The 18,452-nt window shown below is 40.2% G+C and overlaps 2 protein-coding genes across 3 annotated transcripts; one reads left to right on the forward strand and one right to left on the reverse strand.

The window, feature by feature from the left end:
- Nucleotides 1–155: 155 nt before the first annotated feature.
- LOC133162126 (natural resistance-associated macrophage protein 2-like) lies at nt 156–8,589 on the reverse strand. Of its 2 annotated transcripts, none has more exons than XM_061291093.1 (17): nt 8,422–8,589; nt 6,700–6,783; nt 6,116–6,252; nt 5,899–6,018; nt 5,707–5,826; nt 5,493–5,599; nt 5,332–5,402; nt 5,195–5,262; nt 4,969–5,124; nt 4,655–4,813; nt 4,493–4,579; nt 4,176–4,295; nt 3,935–4,084; nt 3,775–3,848; nt 3,282–3,435; nt 3,065–3,118; nt 156–1,186 (listed from the first exon to the last, which is right to left on the reverse strand). In XM_061291093.1, exons 2-17 carry the CDS (start codon nt 6,731–6,733, stop codon nt 1,115–1,117), a joined length of 1,683 nt encoding a protein of 560 aa, XP_061147077.1. In that variant the 5' UTR covers nt 6,734–6,783; nt 8,422–8,589; the 3' UTR covers nt 156–1,114. The 2 variants fall into 2 exon arrangements, with proteins under 2 accessions (XP_061147077.1, XP_061147078.1); XM_061291094.1 differs by lacking the exon at nt 156–1,186 and adding an exon at nt 1,204–1,515.
- Nucleotides 8,590–9,096: 507 nt separating this feature from the next.
- LOC133162855 (serine/threonine-protein phosphatase 6 regulatory ankyrin repeat subunit C-like) lies at nt 9,097–18,345 on the forward strand. Its single transcript, XM_061292336.1, has 28 exons — nt 9,097–9,257; nt 9,913–9,996; nt 10,085–10,163; nt 10,234–10,304; nt 10,394–10,594; nt 10,705–10,792; nt 11,555–11,697; nt 12,019–12,231; nt 12,307–12,385; nt 12,517–12,631; nt 12,926–13,008; nt 13,090–13,207; nt 13,295–13,363; nt 13,438–13,578; nt 13,667–13,717; nt 13,813–13,924; nt 13,989–14,060; nt 14,144–14,345; nt 14,422–14,509; nt 14,605–14,722; nt 14,797–15,016; nt 15,296–15,383; nt 15,465–15,548; nt 15,684–15,829; nt 16,029–16,111; nt 16,274–16,356; nt 16,471–16,562; nt 16,851–18,345. Exons 1-28 carry the CDS (start codon nt 9,231–9,233, stop codon nt 17,090–17,092), a joined length of 3,192 nt encoding a protein of 1,063 aa, XP_061148320.1. The 5' UTR covers nt 9,097–9,230; the 3' UTR covers nt 17,093–18,345.
- Nucleotides 18,346–18,452: the final 107 nt, after the last annotated feature.

Here is an 18,452-nt window from a genome sequence, read left to right on the forward strand (position 1 = left end):
TACACACTGATGATTCTTGAAAGTAAATTATCTGAGTAAAACCAATTGCATGTCTACATAAACCTGTTTGGAGAACATGGAATTTTTTGTAATGGGGGAAATTAAAGACTGCACTTTTGTTCTTGAACATGCCAGAGTAAAGACAGTAGACCTAATTTACAAAACGCTTCATGTTTATTAAATTACAATATTACACACAGTATCCAATTATGTTTAAAGGTAACAAAAACGTAACTGTGTAATTGTAATTATATATCTTTTTTCTTTACAGCTTGGTTTATCATGTAATATGATGTGGGTCGCAAGGGATTCATAAATATACTCTTCTACCAGTCAGTTAAACATGGACACAATAGCATTTGTTTTAAGTGTGAATTGTTTTTTAAGCACTTTGTGACAGTGACTATTTTAATTTGCACTTCCAGGAACATTTATGCACGGAGCGTGACAGATCATAAAATAAATAGATGCATTTCCCAGTACAAAATTCAGTTAGAAAGGGGGGGGGGGGGGCAGAGCTACATATTAAAAATACATTTAAACATGACAATATTTGGTCCTGTAGTCAAATCTGACTTTTTTTTTCTCTGCTGATGCGAGATGTGAGGCACACAGGTGGAGGTAAAAGAGGGCAGGTGCAGCTCAGAAGTTAGTCAAATAAAAAGTTCCATTTGACCATTCTGCATCCTGGAGGTTCATCATTTCATCCCATTTTGTCATTATGCCAGTGAAGGTTATATTTTCAAGGTGTTCACCGACACTTTAGCACTCCAGCATATTGACCGAAAAAGGACAGATAATCCATTGAAACGCCTCAACAAATGTGAACACCCACAAAGCAAAACTCGAACCTTAAGAATAAATTAGCAAATATATCAATTACCAAGTAATAGTTGTTACATGAGCTGGTGTTTTTGGTATGTTCTTCTGCTGCATATTTATTTTATTCACATCATTTTTATCAAACGCAAAGTGCAATGTGGGCCCATATCTTGGCAGAAGTTGCAGACATAATCAGCAGGGCACTTTAAAGTGGAAGGCACTGAAAGTGAAGATACTGGCCATGCAGCAGGAATCTCATTGGTGTTCTTGACCTCCATCACGTTGTCATCTCCTATCGCTCGATCACACCGTCCACATCCATGTCATTCAGTAAGTAAATATCTGTATGCCGTGCAAGACCCATCTGCAGGAGAGAGGAAGTAGAGATGCACATTTCATTAGTGTGGCAGATTTGGACGATCATATTGTTAAAAATGATCCTTAAGTGATTATTCCTATTGTCAACAATCAATTTTAGATTGTAAATCCGACATACAGCACAAACAAAGAGAAAGAGAAGTAGGGAAATAACAGTACTTATTTGGGCCCATTTGTGCATCTGTGAGACTACAGAATGAAAGTGGTGATTTATGAAAAACAAATGTGACAGGGAGGTTAATCACGTGACTTTATTGATTTGAATTAGTGATGCATTGAAGGATCTCACCTTTCCTCATTTAACCCTGGAAAGTCCTGAAAGAGAGCGATTACCACACATGCTACACTGTCTCGCATCGCATTTTAATAAGATATTGTGGTGCTATTATAACTAATCAGATTAATTCATAGCACTCTTTAGAATTGAGACATAAAACACCATGTAAGCAGTCTTTGGCGTTTATTTTAAACAAATGATGGGTCTCTGTCAGAAGAGGACACAAATGAGACAAATGTAGACAATACTGCATACATGGTTTCTCGGAAACAGACCAAATGTGTATGAGCACAAAAGCCATATTTTTTTGCAAAAAAAAAAAAGAATTACAATTGTGTGCTCATTAGCGCAGATTACACCTTATGAATGAAGCGGACTTTTAATATGTGATGTAATATATGATTAAAATGTGAATACAACATTTATCATAATATCAAAAAGACAATAAAGTACAAATCAAGAAAAAAAGGACTTCTACCACAGATGCACAAATAAAGATATCAAGTGCCATTTTGTGGCAGTAAACTTGGTTGTATGAAATGTGTGCTTCAAATACTTGGACTAGTTCACATTACCTAATTCCGTTCCCATATGATCCCTTTCGCTAACAAGTCAGAAATTACACAAGGACAGTTATCTCACAGGTCCTTCTAAAAAGACAGTCAAACTTTTTAACAGCGTTTTCAGGAACCATCATCAGCACAGAGCCCGACAAGATGTAGCAGGACACACAAAAAAAAAAGGATTAGTGCAACCATTACTGGCACTGATTAATACTTGGACTCATAATTGTAGTAAAATGGAATCGCCTTAGCATAATTGTGCAAATTTCCCCATTCAGTGTTTTGGACATGTTACAGCCTCACAATATCACAACACAACTCAGCTGGATATTATTTGGTATCTTAACTTTTAACATTATTATTATTTGAAACAAACGTATGATGGGTGAAGAAATCCAGTGCTTCAACTGCTGATAATGGAGTATATTGATGTAGACTAGGTTGCCTCAAAAAATGTTTTTTTTTTTTTTTTTTTTTTTTTAAATGTAATTGATTTAAATCATTCACCACTTTTAAGGTACAACGATGCTAATACAACCGCAACGGTCGGCGGTGTGAACATTTTGAAGCGAGTTTAAGTTTGTTGGAATTTAAATGCGGCTTCCACAGTTTGAGGTCTTTGTATGACATCTGCTACATTTTCATAATTGATATATAAATGCTAACTCCAACCTTTGTCGCTCATACGGGGAAAAAAAAAAAGTATTTAATTGTACTTTGCCATGTGGAAGCAGAGCAATCTGTAAAGTTAGTGTCTCGGAACAGATTGTGTTCAACCCTTTCCCTTTGGGGGGAAAAATCATATTCGTGCAAAAGTGGACTAACTTCTGATAACCGGCTCGCCACAAAAATAACATAAACGACTGACAGAAAAAAGACTTTGCCATAAACTCCAACAGTCCCGGTTGAGAACTGAGCTCAGAGTCTTCAGAAGAAAGAGGAACGTTGCTGGTTACTGTACAGTTCATCTCTAGGAGTCGCACTCAGACTGTTCCTCTATGAACACAGCAGGTGGATTGCTTACCCTGCTGCCAAAGTCCAGACAGGAGACCCCCAGGGCGACCAAACAGTGCCACACCTGCACACAAGACGGGAAAGCCCAGCCAGTCAAATAACATCTTTGAGTGTAATGTGAAAGAGATTCTTTTTTTTGCTTACTCATTCCTGAAAAATGTGAGCAGAATGCTATACACAAGCCACACCCACTGCATGTTGATTAATGCAGCAGTATGTCAACTCACCAGGTAGCCTACAAAGCACAGATAAGCGACGGAGAGTAGAGCGGCCAGGACGTAGAGCCAAATGCTGTGCAGAGTTGCCACATAGACCACCACAAAGTACATGTTGATGGCACAAACCAACAAGACGACAACGCCACCACCGATCTTCCAAAACCTGAAAGAAACAAGAACATACTCTCATTGCCGATGCTAGACATAGACAATCTATAATAGCCCAGGCCATTATAATTAGGGCTACCATTTATTTTTTTTTTGTTCCTTCGAAAGTTCTTTGCCATCAACATGTCATTAAATTTCCAGTAACAAGTATGAGAGAGTAGGACAGTGATAACACCATCTCGTAGCACTAAGTCACATGACAAACAGGAGAGACAATTGCAAAATTTGGACACTTCTAATCAGAGGTGTACGCACTTTTGTTGCCGCCATACATTAATACTTCCATGTTGAGTAAGTTGAACGGACTAGTTCATTTTATAACTGTCATGCTTACAAGCCATTGGCAAAGTCGTTCATGATGGATGTCAGGCTGGTGAAGGTCAGAATTGGGATCAAGGCAAAAGGAAGCTGAAGGACAAGAAGTAGAATTGAGTTGTACGCATCCTGTAACAAAACTATAACAGGTTTTACAAGTATTCAAAAACGAGTCAGACCTGCATGCTTTGTAAGACATTAAGGAAGTCGTTCATCCCAGTCAAGTGCTGGACATCCTGAAAGATGGCAACCAGCAGCGTCGGCGTGATGGCGATGGAACGCGTCAGTAGCACTCGTGCGAAACGAGACCACCGAAGGTTTAGGAAACCCTTACCAAAGAGAGGGACGAAAAAACCAAAACAAAACATAAGCACATTGCTCTCGTCTTTGCTTTGTTTGTCAACAGTCACGAAAACGTACCTCCATAACAAACTGTCCAGAGTAGGTGCCTGTCATGGTGGAGCTCTGCCCTGCTGCAAGGATGCCGATGGCCCAGATGTACAGCGCGGCGGGACCGAAGAAACAGCCCAGAACCACTCCCTGAATAAGTGGCATAAAATTACACGTGGGAAAAAGTATTTTTCACAATGCACTCATTCTGAGTGAGCTAATCCTGCAAAAGAAAATCTCCATTTACTCATTACATAATATACACCAAATCTTTCGGTTTACGTTGACCTTTTTAAACATTCGAACTTTTAAAACATTTTACAGGAAGTATTGACAAGCAGACATACCCCCTTATAGATATCAACCTCCAGTGTTTCATTGTTGTTAGGGAAGAGACCTTGGTGAGGGATGTTGGTTACATTGCACTCTTGGTTCTGCGAGCAGAAAATAAAGACTTCAATTAAAATGAAATGAAATGACTTGATATGCCAACAGTCCAGTATACCCACCACTTGCCAGTTGGTCTTATTGTAGAAAGCCTGGGCAAAAACGGCGACGACAAAGACGTTGATGAGAAACGAAACAAAGAGTGCAATGGTTGACTCGATGAAGTAATACTTGTTGGCTTCCTTTACTTCCTTCTTATTTCGACGGTCAATATCACGAGACTGGTGCATAGGGAAATGAAAGAGTTCATAATATTTGTTTAGTACGTACTTTCATTCACACACACACAACCACATGATTCAAAGCCAACTTAAAAAGCAGTGGTGGCTGCAGAGTTGGCAATGCTGTAACCTATTTAGTACAAAACAATTCTCACTTTGACCAAAGCCGAGTGAAGGTAAATGTTGTGCGGCATAATGACAGCGCCAACAATGCCAACAGCCTGCTCCAGTTGCGTGGGCCCACATCCTTCACAGTACGGCAAAAACATGCCTTTCAGCACCTCCCCTTGGTCTGGTTTCACAAGCACATACTACAAAGAGACAGGCAAAGAGTCAAGAATGTTGTTGATGGAATCTTTTGAATAGTATGTGGGGTGTTACCTCGTAACCAAAACTGATAGCCATTACGGTGATAAGAAAGCCGAAGAAAGCTTCAAGTTTTCTCAGGCCTACAAAAGGGATCAGACGTTGTCAATCAACACTGAGGACAAACTACTGGTTTAAAAATCATCACGTACCGTATTTGTCCAAAAAAAGGAACACAAATGTATCTGTGATGGTAATGAGTACTCCGGCCCATAAAGGTATCCTAGGGGGAAAAAAAAGAAGGTGACTTTGACTTAGTGTGACATCACGTTCACATCTTAATAAGTAAAGATTGGATGGATGAAATACCTACTTGCCCACAGAGAGAAGATTGAGAGCTATTGCACAGCCAATCACTTCTTGCATGTCGGAACCAATAATCGCCAACTCCACCATGATCCACAATATAATTCGTGGGACCTGCAGGAAAAAGGACTCCGTTTTACTGTATTATAGAAACAAAAAAAAACATTTGCATTTTCACGGTGCCATTATTCTAAACTTAAAAAGGGAGAGTGAATGCTCACGGTGGAATACTGCCGATTGCAAACTTCAGCCAAGTGCATCCCCGTGACCACGCCGAGACGTGCCGCCAACCTCTGCAACAACAGCCCGATGACGGTGGCTGACAAAAGCACCCATAGAAGCTGAGGAGGACAGACAAGATAAATCCCAAGGTAAAATCACGCTCCAAGCCATTAAAGATGATGAATATTCACCTTAAATCCAGCTTTTGCTCCAGACTGCAGGTCAGACTCAATGTTGCCTGGATCTAAGTAGGCGATGCTCATCAAGAACCCGGGTCCGGTGAAAGCCCAGAGTTTCCTAAAACTAAACACCTGAAAAACAAAATAAATGGAGGAGGTGACTATGCTGCTTTAATTTGTCTGCAAAGTAAAAGCGCAATTAAGCACGAGGACTCTGTTTTAGGAGTACCTGATTGACATTTTCAGGGATGGCCACCTTCTCTTCAAAGTACGTGGAGAAAGGCTCATCTAAGTCTCCAGGGGAGGCCGGAGGTGAGATGGCGCTGTAGTGGTTGGTCTGAGTGTCCCCGTCGTCAGGGGAATCCTCTAAAAAAAAAACCACAAAAAACAAAGTTCAAAGTGGACTTGACTGACCACTGATACGAAATTACCTGACTCAGCCATTAAATGTCAAAACATTCTGACATTAAACAAACAAAAAAAAATCCCTGGGAAGACAGTGCATTGGAGAAACTTGTATCAACATTACACTATATGTGCACAAATAAAGCCAACTGAACTTTAGCCCGAACATTACTCACACGGCAATAAATTTCACTTGAACTATAAAAATTGCACCTGGAAAAAAAAATCCATGAAGACTGGCAAATCTTACTGTACAACTGTATCAACATGAAAAGCAGTTTTGAATCTTTAAAAATACTTTTAAGTCCATAACACCGACAAGAATAAAGATTTGCCATTCTAACGTCATGATGTGTGTGTTTGAGAGATATGCGGGTTGCTCATGTTTCTGTTGTTGTAGTCGGTTACCTTGGAGGAGGTCTCCATCCTGCTGGGCCTTCATCAGGGCAGGCCGATAGCTCCCTGAGAACTTGAGGGATGACTTTCAGCCTCCTAACAAAAATTACACAAAACAATCAGAATATTCCACTGAAGGCTTTTATTCTTGTTTTGCTAAACATTTTCTGGAAATATGTTCAAATCCCGATTAAGTAGTGGCACAAATTCATGTGTTGTTTGTGGTAAAATACAGCATAACGTGTTTTTGGAGTGTGTTGAAGAGTAAGGGATACAATATATTCTTAAGTTGTTTACAATGTGATTAAATTCATTAGAGAACAATGTATAATGTAACATATTTTCAACAAAAGGTGACCGAATAAGTAAAAAATTTCCCTTCCACTTCAAATGAAACCTTCCCCCTACATTTCTTTCTAAATTCCACTGTCCACAAAATGTTCTTTTTTTTTTTAACTCTACTGCACACAACATTTTCTTTCAAGTCAACAATCCAAGGATGCAATGCCATTCCAGGCAAAGGGCAGAACCTTGAAAAACTTCAGTTTGCAACAACACAGACTGGGCAGTCACATGACTGTAGGATCATGAGGGAAATGCCACAAAGTCACTTATCCACCCAGTCAAGGGTTCACTTCCACATCAATTAATATTTTTGGTTTACATTGCTTGGATTTGCAGGACTAATTTAATTAATTACGAAAATAACCAACCAACCAACTGGTCATGTGGTGCAGTCTAATGGAGTAGTTTGTCATTCTATACGAGGCCAGTGGACCACACAGGTTTACTTATGGTCATGTCTTGATAATCTGTGACTTAAAGTAAGGTCATAAAATTTAACGGTAAATAAGTTTTTTGGGGTCAAAATGCATCAAATATAACAGAAAGCTGTAAGGGTGAAAGTATTGCCTGTACAATTAATAAAGTTTTTATGGTGGTGACAGTTTGGACCCTGAAAGTCCCAAACTTGTGATGGGGAAATAGTTTTGAAATTTACTGCTCGATCAGTCACGGAACAAACATTGCGTACTTGGAAGTACCATTGTATGATGTGTATAATATCAATTTACATCAAGTGTAAAAAAAAAAAAAGTTTCAATATCTGAAGGGGGAAAGACATAATCGAGATAAGACACTTTATCAGCATTTGGCAGCTTTTGCAATCACAAGTGCACATCTGTGACAACTCCCAAACGAACAAGTAACGTCTATGGTATAACAATAAAAGTCTGATGTGATCAAGTGCATTTCTAGCTAGATTCAATAAGGAAATCCACGCGTTAACCCATCAACAATTGGGGTGGGGGGAATGCTATGCGCGCATTCAACTCTTAATTACAAGTGTGACGACAAACGAATCAAATTGCAGTTTGTATAACTAAAAAAAAATAAAGATTGATCAGACTACACGGTGGAATTGTAGTGACAATAAGACAGTGGCTATTATGATGGGAATTTATTTGGGTCTGAACAAGAGTAGCTCTACTTTTAGATTTCGAAACTTTTAATCTCTTGTTCTGGTGCCGTGGGGGGGGGGGGGGGGGGGGGATGAACAGAACCTTCTCACATTGACTACAAATTTTAAACCAAAATTCTACCAACTGTAATAAATCAATCCAATTACAAATAAATCCATAGTCGACTGACACACAAGATCACACATGCTACGTGCTAGCTTCCTGGATTGCATTGCTTACGTGACCTCTATTAAAGTTATTTAAACAACCTTACCTGATGTTCGCGTAGGGAACAGTCACTAATAATATTATGGTTCGACAATGGCCTCCGATATCCAACATGCACCATGGGGATTATCTTTTCAGAATCAGAGTTTTCAGGTTGAACTCGGGCACATTTGTGTGTCCACTGTCAGTTCTGCCATGTCAACTTTAGGTTCAAGAATTCTTGCGCATGAGCAGAAGACGAACACAGCTCTGATTGGTCAATTTTCTCTGTAAATTTACCCCTTTATTTTGTCTGTCAGGTAAAGGTATATCTTGAGTTTGGAGTAAATCCCAGCATGATAAGTAGTAGGAGCTGTTGCCATTCCACGTGAACACGTATTGCGTAAATTATGACGTTCAGAAAGGAGTCTAGAATAATATAAAATATGAATATATTAAACAGCTGCGATAGGCTCCAGCAGGCCGGTGCCGTGCTGTGGGGGCAGCGTCGAGAAGAGGGATATTTATTATAAATTATATTAATTTTAAATTAAATGATAATACTGAATACCAGTACAATATAAGAGAAATATTTGCGCAAAAACGTACTTTCAAATTCTCAACACGCCATTCAGAAGACATGATGCAACTTTTGTAATATTAAGGTTCAAAGTTCAGGTTGTTTTATGAGATGTAAATGCCACGCAGGTTGTTTTACTCCCAAGCTTGTCATCACGTTGTGGTGACCTCTCGCGAGAATTCCGTCTACACCGCATAAACGAACTCGCTAACGAGGCTAACAAGTAAACGATCTGCCATTGAATAACATGTCTACACAAATGGCGTGAATGAAGGAGCGAGTAGAAACATTGAGGAATGGAGTGTAGAGATATCAAGGACCAGGTACGGGAAAATAATTGGGATAATTGTAATCTCGGTAGTTTTCTAACTTTGCATTACAGCCGGTTGACTTGTCTACATTTCGACCAAAGTTTGCTAACGGACATCCAGCTATGTTATTACAACCGTGACATTGACGACGTCTAAATTACAATTGACTTACTCATGTTTGCCTTTATTCTTTTATCTGTTCTGTAGCTGTACGTTTTCGTTTATGTTTTTATAAAGTCGTAGTAGAAATGACATTAATGCGAAGTTCATACAAGTCAATGTAATAACGCCACACTTTTTTCTTTATTTTCTAATAACCACGAGCCTTTGAAATAACTTTTGTCTAACCCCAAGTACGCCTAAATGAGTCAAAAACATTTCCCATAGAGAAAGGAAAAGAAAATGCTGTCATCTCTCTCACTGATGCACTATCAGTGCAGCACGAGTTCTGTATGTTATATTTTTGCATTATATTTAAATCTGAATCTCTTGACATTATATTACAGTTTTCTCTTCTTTATATTTTGCTAATTTCTGCAAAGTTGGCTTTCTATACTTTGCTGGTGTGGAATAAGCCATAGTTTGTCTATTCTCTACTACCTTGAGATCTGGAGTTGGCAATCTAATGTTTATTATGTTTTTCTTCCATGTCAAATTGTTCTTCTAGAGTCCTTTGGTCCAGGCTATTTTCAGCCGAAATACTGAAGAAGTGACATTTTTGTTAGGCCACAGAGAGGATGCCAATTCTTTGGTAATATTATTTCACAGCTTTTTTTGTTTGCTGGGTAGATTTTTCTACCTTATTTGTTAGGTTAATGCTTCCGTAATATTTTCTACAGGACCATGAACAAAGCACACCCCTTCATGCTGCTGCCTACCTTGGCGACATTCACATTATGGAACTACTTATCACCGCTGGTAAGGATTGAAATATTGTTCCCAAAATTATTTTAAAAACAAGCCTTCAAATCTTTTTGCTTTCTAACAGGTGCCAATGTCAACGCTAAAGACCAGGGTTTGTTGACTCCTTTACATAGAGCAGCTGCCTCCCGAAATGAAGTATGCACATTTTTTTTCATTGTACAGTTTCAAGAAATGCAGTACCCAGATTGTTTTATTGGACTTTTTTTTCCCCATCTTCTGTTCAGAGAGCTGTGGAGCTGCTGCTAAAGCACAGGGCCGAGATCAACACACGGGATAAATTCTGGCACACACCTCTGCACATGGCTGCAGCAAACTTGGCTACAAGCTGTGCTGAATCGCTGATACCTCATGTGTGCAGCCTGGATGTTTATGACCGCTCAGGACGAACACCTTTGCATCACGCAGCACACAGTGGACATGGAGAGGTATGCTTTCCTTGATTGTTAATTGGGGGCTTGTTCTTCATTTTTGTCACTGTCGTAAGTACATTTTTCCATTTCAAACTGTAAAGCAGGTTGTTGCTTACTTTCTATAGATGGTGAACTTGCTTCTCAGCAAGGGTGCCAATGCGAGCGGCAAAGACAAAAAGGAAAGGCAGCCGATCCACTGGGCTGCATATCTTGGTAAGCGGTGGTGGTGTTGACCGAAAATATGGAGAGAACGTTTAAATATCTCGACACATATTTTTAGAAAGACACATATTGCAACCTGAACACCAGAAGTATTTGTCACACACACAAAAAAAATCACTCTGAAAAGCATTTTGTTCTCAAATGGGAAAATCTTGAGACCTTCTGGAAGGAAATTTTGGAAACCTTCCCGTGACTTTTTAAACACAAAGGTTACTGTAGTCCCAGCAACTATAAATACATTTATTTCCCCCTGCTAATAACATGTGATCCCAAGTAAACAGCTCTCTTTGTGTGTGTTCACACTCTGTTGCATCCTTCACCACACTGGTGTTTATCACTTCCCAACTCCAAAATAGATATGATAGCAGGCACCCATAGGGCTACTTAATGGTTTCAGATGATTTCAAATTTAAAAATATTTCTCTTCTTAGACTTCAAAATAAAACCCCGCTAAACACACTGTAAACGAGACTTGGGAAATTAATAAATAATGAATTTATTATTTGATGACTTATTAAATAAATAATAAATAAGTAATAGGAATATAAATAATAAATTAGCACGGAGCAGAGTGAACGTAAAGCAAATCACCTATGAAGTTGAGCATATTAACTTGATCAACTTAAAGATACCCCAGACTCAATTTTTGTGTACCGTGTGTGTTGTAAATAACAGTGGGTGGCGCAATTTACCAAAAATATTAAATGATGTGTCTGTGTGGTAAATATTGTGTGTTTTTTACCCCTCCCCTAGGACATTTGGACATTGTGAAGATGCTGGTTTCTCACTGTGCCGATGTAACATGTAAAGACAAAGGTGGCTACACACCGCTACATGCGGCAGCAATCAGTGGACATGTAGATGTGGTCAAATATCTTTTGGAACTTGGAGCTGAGGTATATATATTTTTTTTCTTTTTTTGCTGAAGTATATTCTAAAATGTGTAGTAGATAAGCATTTTTTTTTTCTGCCAAATCTTTTGGTAAGGTCAAGCAAAACCTTTCAGGGATGCTGGTTGGCATTGAGTCCATAAGTCAAAAAAAAAAATCTTAAATAAAATAGAGCCCTAAATCCATCCTTGAATGCGTGTGGATCTTGGGTTTTGTGTGATGCTGACATCATGGATTCAAATGTTGAATTACGCAACAAAATTCAGCTTCAGAGGTTGGATCATACTGTTTTTATCTAGCTTCTCTCTCTCCTTCCTTGCTTTTTAGACTGATGAACCAAACACATTTGGAAACGCCCCACTCCACATGGCCTGCCATACGGGCCAGGAGGCTGTGGCCTATGAGCTGATCAATTGTGGCGCCAACATCAACCAGGCCAACTACCATGGCGTCTCTCCCCTACACCTGGCCGCCGCTTCCTCCAGCGGGGTGCTGTGTGTTGAGCTGCTCATTAATAACGGGGCTGATGTCAATATGCAGGTTAAAAGGGGGAAAACATGTCTTAGGTTGCATCTTCACAAACCTTCTAACTCACAGAAATAATTTCTTCAACAGAGTAAAGCAGGGAAGAGCCCTTTGCATATGGCTGCTATGCATGGCCGCTTCACGGGCTCCCAGATTCTTATCCAAAATGGTAAACAAATAAGAAATATTGGCGTTGTCAAAATAAAAGGGAATGCAGCATGCACGTAGTCTGTCTTAGGCATGCAGTGTGGCTCGAAATATAATACCAGGTCGCTTAAAAAAATGTTGTCTTCTACCCAGGTGGTGAAATTGACTGTGTTGACATATACGGCAACACTCCGCTCCATGTTGCTGCCCGAAATGGTCAGGAGTTGTTGATCAGCACTCTGTTGACTAATGGTGCAGATAAATCCAGGTAAGTTATATTTTAACATCCTGAAAGGTTTTATTACTTAATACTCTTCTCTGGGCTATACGCACAAATCCTGAAACGCCTCGCTTGCAGAGAGGGTGGTCATTAATGGTGGATATTTTTGTTAGCATTTAAAGCGCTCACAGTTGATCTTTGCTCAGCATTGTGATTCAGGCAGCAAGCTGAAGGTACCGTCTAACAAACTGCTGGCGTCGGGCGTAATGTGAATGGCTCATCAACAATGCAAGAGGCAACTCTTGCATTGTTGATGAGCCATTCACATTTAATTTTCCGCAGACAGGGGATCCATGGGATGCTTGCCTTACACTTAGCAGCGCTGTACGGCTTTTCGGACTGCTGTCGCAAACTGCTCACAAATGGTGAGAAATGGTCTGATGAATAGAGCAGCCTTCAATGTTGAAGTGGCATTATCTTTCAACATGTACTTGTGTGCTGTGTAGGCCAGTATTACAACATTGTACACTCTCCGACAAGCTGCCAGACACCGTCCATTGGATTTGATATAAACTCACAGGATGAACTTGGGAGGACCTGTATGCACGCAGCTGCATTTGGAGGGTAAAACATACACATCCACACACACTCATTATAGTTGTCCAATAAAAGTTGTCGTAAATGAACATTTGCTGCTTGTGCTTTTGGCAGAAATGTTGACTGTCTTAACATGTTGCTGAACAGTGGAGCTGAAGTTGATGTCAAGGATCATTTGGGAAGGTGAGCAAATTACAATTTTGTGCGGCCTGGCTGCCAACATGCTCGATTGAGCCTTTTCCCGTTTTGCTGCACAGATCTCCTTTGCACTACGCTGCAGCCAGCGGCAACAGCCAGTGTACAATCACACTGGTGAGAGGCGGCTCGGAGATCAACGAGCTAGACCTGATGGGTTGCAGCCCTCTTCACTATGCTGCTGCGTCACTCACGTTCTTCGGGTGAAGTCCTGAGCAGTGGCATAAATACGTGCTGGCAGTTTAGGATGCAAGTTAGCCAATGTCAATTGTCAACTTTTTCATTCCACAGAGGGGAGACGAGCTCTGACTGCAGAATGGAAAAGGAACAAGAAGCCTCTCTGTACGTTGCAGATTTCTAAATATTTGTGTTGATTTTAGAAGATTGTGCAGATTGGTTTGGCTGAACTCTGCTGTTTTATTCGTGTGCGTGTTCAGTTGTTTAGAGTATTTACTGGACAGTGGAGGAAATCCAACTTTAAAGAATACTAAAGGTTACAGTGCTGTCCACTATGCAGCAGCTTACGGCAACAAGCAGCATTTGGAAATGGTCGGTACTTTAACCCTTTTTTTTTTTCCCTTCATTGCCTGAAAGTTTTTATTTCTATTTCAAGCTGCTGGTGATTTCTTTCAACTGTCTAGAAGAAGCCGAAAGTAATATCCCCGTTAGTCCGCTGCACTTAGCTGTGAGTAGTGCAAATCCATCACACTTTTCCCACTTGCGGTTTGTGGGCGATTGCCGGCTGCAACACTTGTGTCGTGTTGACAGGCGTATTATGGTCACTGTGAGGCCCTTCATCTGCTATGTGAGACCTTAGTGAGTCTGGATGTCCGAGACATCGAGGGGCAAAGCGCCCTCCACCTCGCCGCTCAAAGGGGCTTTACCTCGTGTGTGGAGGTTCTACTGGAACATCAAGCTTCCTGCATCCTAAAGGATCATAAGCGCAAGAGGACTGCTCTCCATGCTGCAGGTTGCAGTTGACAAAGGATTCGTTTTTATTGTGCTAGATTGCTTTGTTTCCTGATAGTATTTTTATGCCTATGCAGCTGCAGAGGGCCATGTGGACTGTCTGCTTTTGCTGGTGAATAGAGAACACAGTGCTGACATAATTGACAGCCAAGACACACAAGGACAGTAAGTTATTTTTATGAGTTCATATAAATGGGATAAAATATGCCACATGTAAAAATTAAATTCTCCTGCGGTTTCTTTTTGTAATTGATTTGCAGGACTGCACTCATGTTGGCAGCGTTGGGTTGCCACACAGATTGTGTCCACATCCTTTTAGAGAAAGGAGCCAATCCGGATGTCGGCGACAAAAAAGGCTTCACTGCATTACATCGAGCTGTGCGTTCGTATGAGATTGTGTGTGCTTCTTGTCTCAAGGACAAAATCTCAATGTTTCTGTCCATACCCTGCAGGCCATGCTGGGGAGCAGTGAGTGTACCTCAGCTTTATTAGAACATGGCGCCTCTGCTCTGTGTCGAGACTCTCAGGGAAGGACGGCGCTGCATCTCGCTGCGTCCTGCGGCCACGCACAGCTACTGCACACTTTACTACAAACTGCAGTGAAAGCAGACCCTCTGGACTCCATGTTGGATTACAGAGGCTACACGCCCACTCACTGGGCTGCCTACCATGGTAAGGCATCAGGATGTTCATGTAATAAAATTCACAGCGAATTAGAGAACGACAGAAAACAGTCTTGGGCTGTCCCAACAAAGAAAGTCTTTCCTACTATTTGTTATCGCTAATTTTTTTTTCCCGTGTAGGTTCACAAGGAAGCATAAATAAAATAAAAAAAAAATGAAGTGCAAGTCAAACAAATTGGTCTGAAAATAGAACATATGGTAGTTTCCGTAAACTGTATTTTCCCTGATGTTTGCTTTGAAATAATTTGTCCATTTGTGTTCTGTGCAGGTCATGAAGGATGTTTACGCATTTTACTTGAAAACAAGCGTTTTGGCAACCAGGAAGGAAATCCCTTCAACCCATTGCACTGTGCTTTGTGAGTCCGCAACATTTATCCTCTAGAAATAGTTTAGAAGAATTGCGCGGTCTGTAGTTTATTTTTTTTTTCCCTTTGCAGAATTAAAGGGCATGATGTTGCTGCTGTACTTCTTGTGAAGGCAGTTGGTCCTCAAATCGTTAAAATTTGCGATGCCAAAGGAAGGTGGGTTCCACGTTTCGCTGTGAAAGTCTATCTTGAAACATGCAGCTAGTTAATTTAATAAAACAAATCCTTCAATTAATTTGGATTTTAAAAAAAGTAATTTTGCTTAATTTTCTTTTCCATCTGTGATTGCAGAACTCCGCTCCATGCAGCGGCCTACTCTGGAAATGTTACAGGGCTCCAACTGCTCCTAGCCCAGGGGGCAGAGCTCGATGCCGTGGACCACAGTGGATGCTCCGCTCTGATGATTGCCGCTGATTGTGGGCATAGCATGGCTGTTGGTATGTATCCTCTACAAAGTGTAAACGTTTCTCCTATCTTACTCTGTTACTAAAGTCACAGCATGAGTCCTTCGATCACCAAGGTCCAATTCATCACACTGTTTCCAAGTTCAGACCCCTCGCCCCTTTGCATGCAAACAGGTCACTGCACAAGAGACCCCTGAGTCAAGATGAACATGTTTTTTGTTATTCATTTCAGAATTCTTGCTGCAAAAGGCCAAGGCAGACCTGACCCTGGCGGATGTCAATAATAACACAGCCCTTCACTTAGCGTGCACTAAGGTCAAGCACACAAACACAAGTGCAGAAATTGTTAGGCGCACGATAACGTTTGCATGCATATCACATTAAGAGATAAATACGGCCATTTTGTCTTTTGAAGATGAAGCTTCTCGTCATCTTGAGTGTACTGCATGTGACTTTTCAATGTAATTTATTCCGCAGGGTCACGAGATGTGCGCCCTGTTGCTTCTCGGAGAAATCAGTGATCACTGCCTCATAAATGCACCAAATAGCGCACTCCAAATGTGAGTTGACTTCTTGTGTTGGCTGCTGTTCAGCACCACTTATGATGCCGATGCATTTTCTATGAGCCGTTTACCTCTGGAGTTGTTGGTAATGAGATTTGTTTCCTCATCCAGGCCCCTTCACATCGCGGCAAGGAAGGGTCTGGCGACTGTTGTGCAGGTCTTACTCAGCAGAGGAGCAGCAGTCATGGCTGTGGATGACGAAGGTGAGCAATGCCACCGGACATAAGTCACAATATTCACAACATGTCACTGATGCAATTAGGATTTTTTTTTTATGTGTAGCTAGGCCATGACTGCATAATTGCCTCTACATTATATTAAGTTCATGGCTAGTTTTGCAATTGTACGTCATATAAGAAGTATTAAAAGTATATCAGATGCGAAGAGTACTGCACTACTTTGCTCGTATGTAGCCTAAGTGATTAATGCCCCACCATTGCTTTCATATCAACCCACCACTTATTAAAGCCGTGGTTTGTTACCATTTGCAGGCCACACCCCAGCCTTGGCCTGTGCCCCCAACAAGAAAGTGGCCGACTGCCTGGCCCTGATTCTCTCTACCATGAAGCCTTTACCCCTACGAGAGTCCAACACCAGCACGGCTTCCTGCTTCAACCCCACCCTGAATAACTGCGGTATTGCCGCCACTTGCGGGTCCAACGGAAGCTTGCGTCACTCCTACGTCAAGGGCCGTTCAAGCTCCATCGGCCTGCACCAGTGTCTCACTGAGTGAGCGTTCTTAACTATCACTTCCTCTGACGTATCGTGGTATCCTGTCTATACATCATCAACATTTACTAACAGTGTCTCTAAAGTCTTACACAAACTAATATTAAACCTCATCACATACTGTATGTTTAAGTTAAATCGCAAAATTGAAGTAGAAGACAGCACACAATCCGTCCTCTTGAACCATGGTTGCTGATCTTTTTTTGTAGCTCTTCACATAGGCTGAAACCTTTCTTTGTCCTCTGCTGCTATCAACCAAAATGCTTGATTGTGTTTACATGTGAAGTGTGTGGGTGTTTCTCCGCTTGTGCATTATCTGAATTAGTTTTTAATTATGTATTAATATCTATCTTGAAATGGTAAAATGGTATCCTTTTATGCAAGTAAGGTGTAGCAGACACTACATAGACTGAAGCTTCTTGTAAGTCTTATCAGGATCCGCATAGTTATATTTCCGCATGTGTATTATTATTTTTTTCATCAAATGAAGGAATAACCTAATACATGTAAGCTGTGGTGCAATTTCAAGCACATTTTAGGCAGGGCATAGTAATATTACTGGATGTCATAGTAAAGTATTACAGTAAATAAGCAAGAGAATAGAACAATGAGGTCACTGAGTAAATATGATTTATGCACAAGGACCTTTCATACCATTTTACAACAGCAAATGTCTCAAATATTTTTATTTTATTTTTTATTGTGTAAACAATGTATTTCTGTGACCTGAACATACCGGTATTATTGAAAGAAATTTAATTTCTCACATCACTCACAGAGGCTGAAAAATTTCAAAGCTAAATTTCATTGTCTCCAACACTGTCAACTAAAGATTTACTGACATTCAGTAAAAGTTAAAAAATATATATTGCATAAACATAAGCAATAAAATTTTACGTAAATTATATTCAACTTTAATTGGGTTGTTGATGATTGTTTACTTTTACTCATGTGATCTTTTATTTTTTTAATTCAATGCCTTGTGGGTTATATGCGCTCCAACATAGATGTTTACATTTCACAGTATCCTGCAGATATTAATTGTGATGTTAGAAATCCCTTTGTTTTAAGATGATTAAAACCTATGCAGTTTGAGAAATCCCCTTGTTTTATCTGAATTTAATGTAAGACTAAGAATAACATACGCATGAATGCTCTTCATGGGAACTGTCTTCCATGCATGCAGGTTTTTGACTTTTCAGGGTGTGTCAACTCAAATTCTGTGCATATAACTAAGAAAATAAAAAGTCTACGTTACATTGACTAATTTCCATTTGTACTGTCACGTATTAATTTTCAAGTTTGTTTTTCCCATTCTCAACAGGCATTTATCCAAACCACCCCAATGCTTAATCTATTATGTC

This window comes from Syngnathus typhle, linkage group LG11 (assembly GCF_033458585.1).
Source record: "Syngnathus typhle isolate RoL2023-S1 ecotype Sweden linkage group LG11, RoL_Styp_1.0, whole genome shotgun sequence".
In the NCBI taxonomy this organism is placed as follows: domain Eukaryota; kingdom Metazoa; phylum Chordata; class Actinopteri; order Syngnathiformes; family Syngnathidae; genus Syngnathus; species Syngnathus typhle.

Coding starts and splice junctions, on each gene's coding strand:
- LOC133162126 (XM_061291093.1), bottom strand. CDS start 6,733: ATGAAGGCCCAGCAGGATGGAGACCTCCTCCAAG. Junction 5,827..5,898: donor GAGCAAAAGCTGGATTTAAG/GTGAATATTCAT, acceptor TGTCCTCCTCAG/CTTCTATGGGTGCTTTTGTC. Junction 4,580..4,654: donor ATAAGACCAACTGGCAAGTG/GTGGGTATACTG, acceptor TTCTGCTCGCAG/AACCAAGAGTGCAATGTAAC.
- LOC133162855 (XM_061292336.1), top strand. CDS start 9,231: ATGGAGTGTAGAGATATCAAGGACCAG. Junction 13,208..13,294: donor CACGCAGCTGCATTTGGAGG/GTAAAACATACA, acceptor TGCTTTTGGCAG/AAATGTTGACTGTCTTAACA. Junction 13,718..13,812: donor AAGGAACAAGAAGCCTCTCT/GTACGTTGCAGA, acceptor GTGCGTGTTCAG/TTGTTTAGAGTATTTACTGG.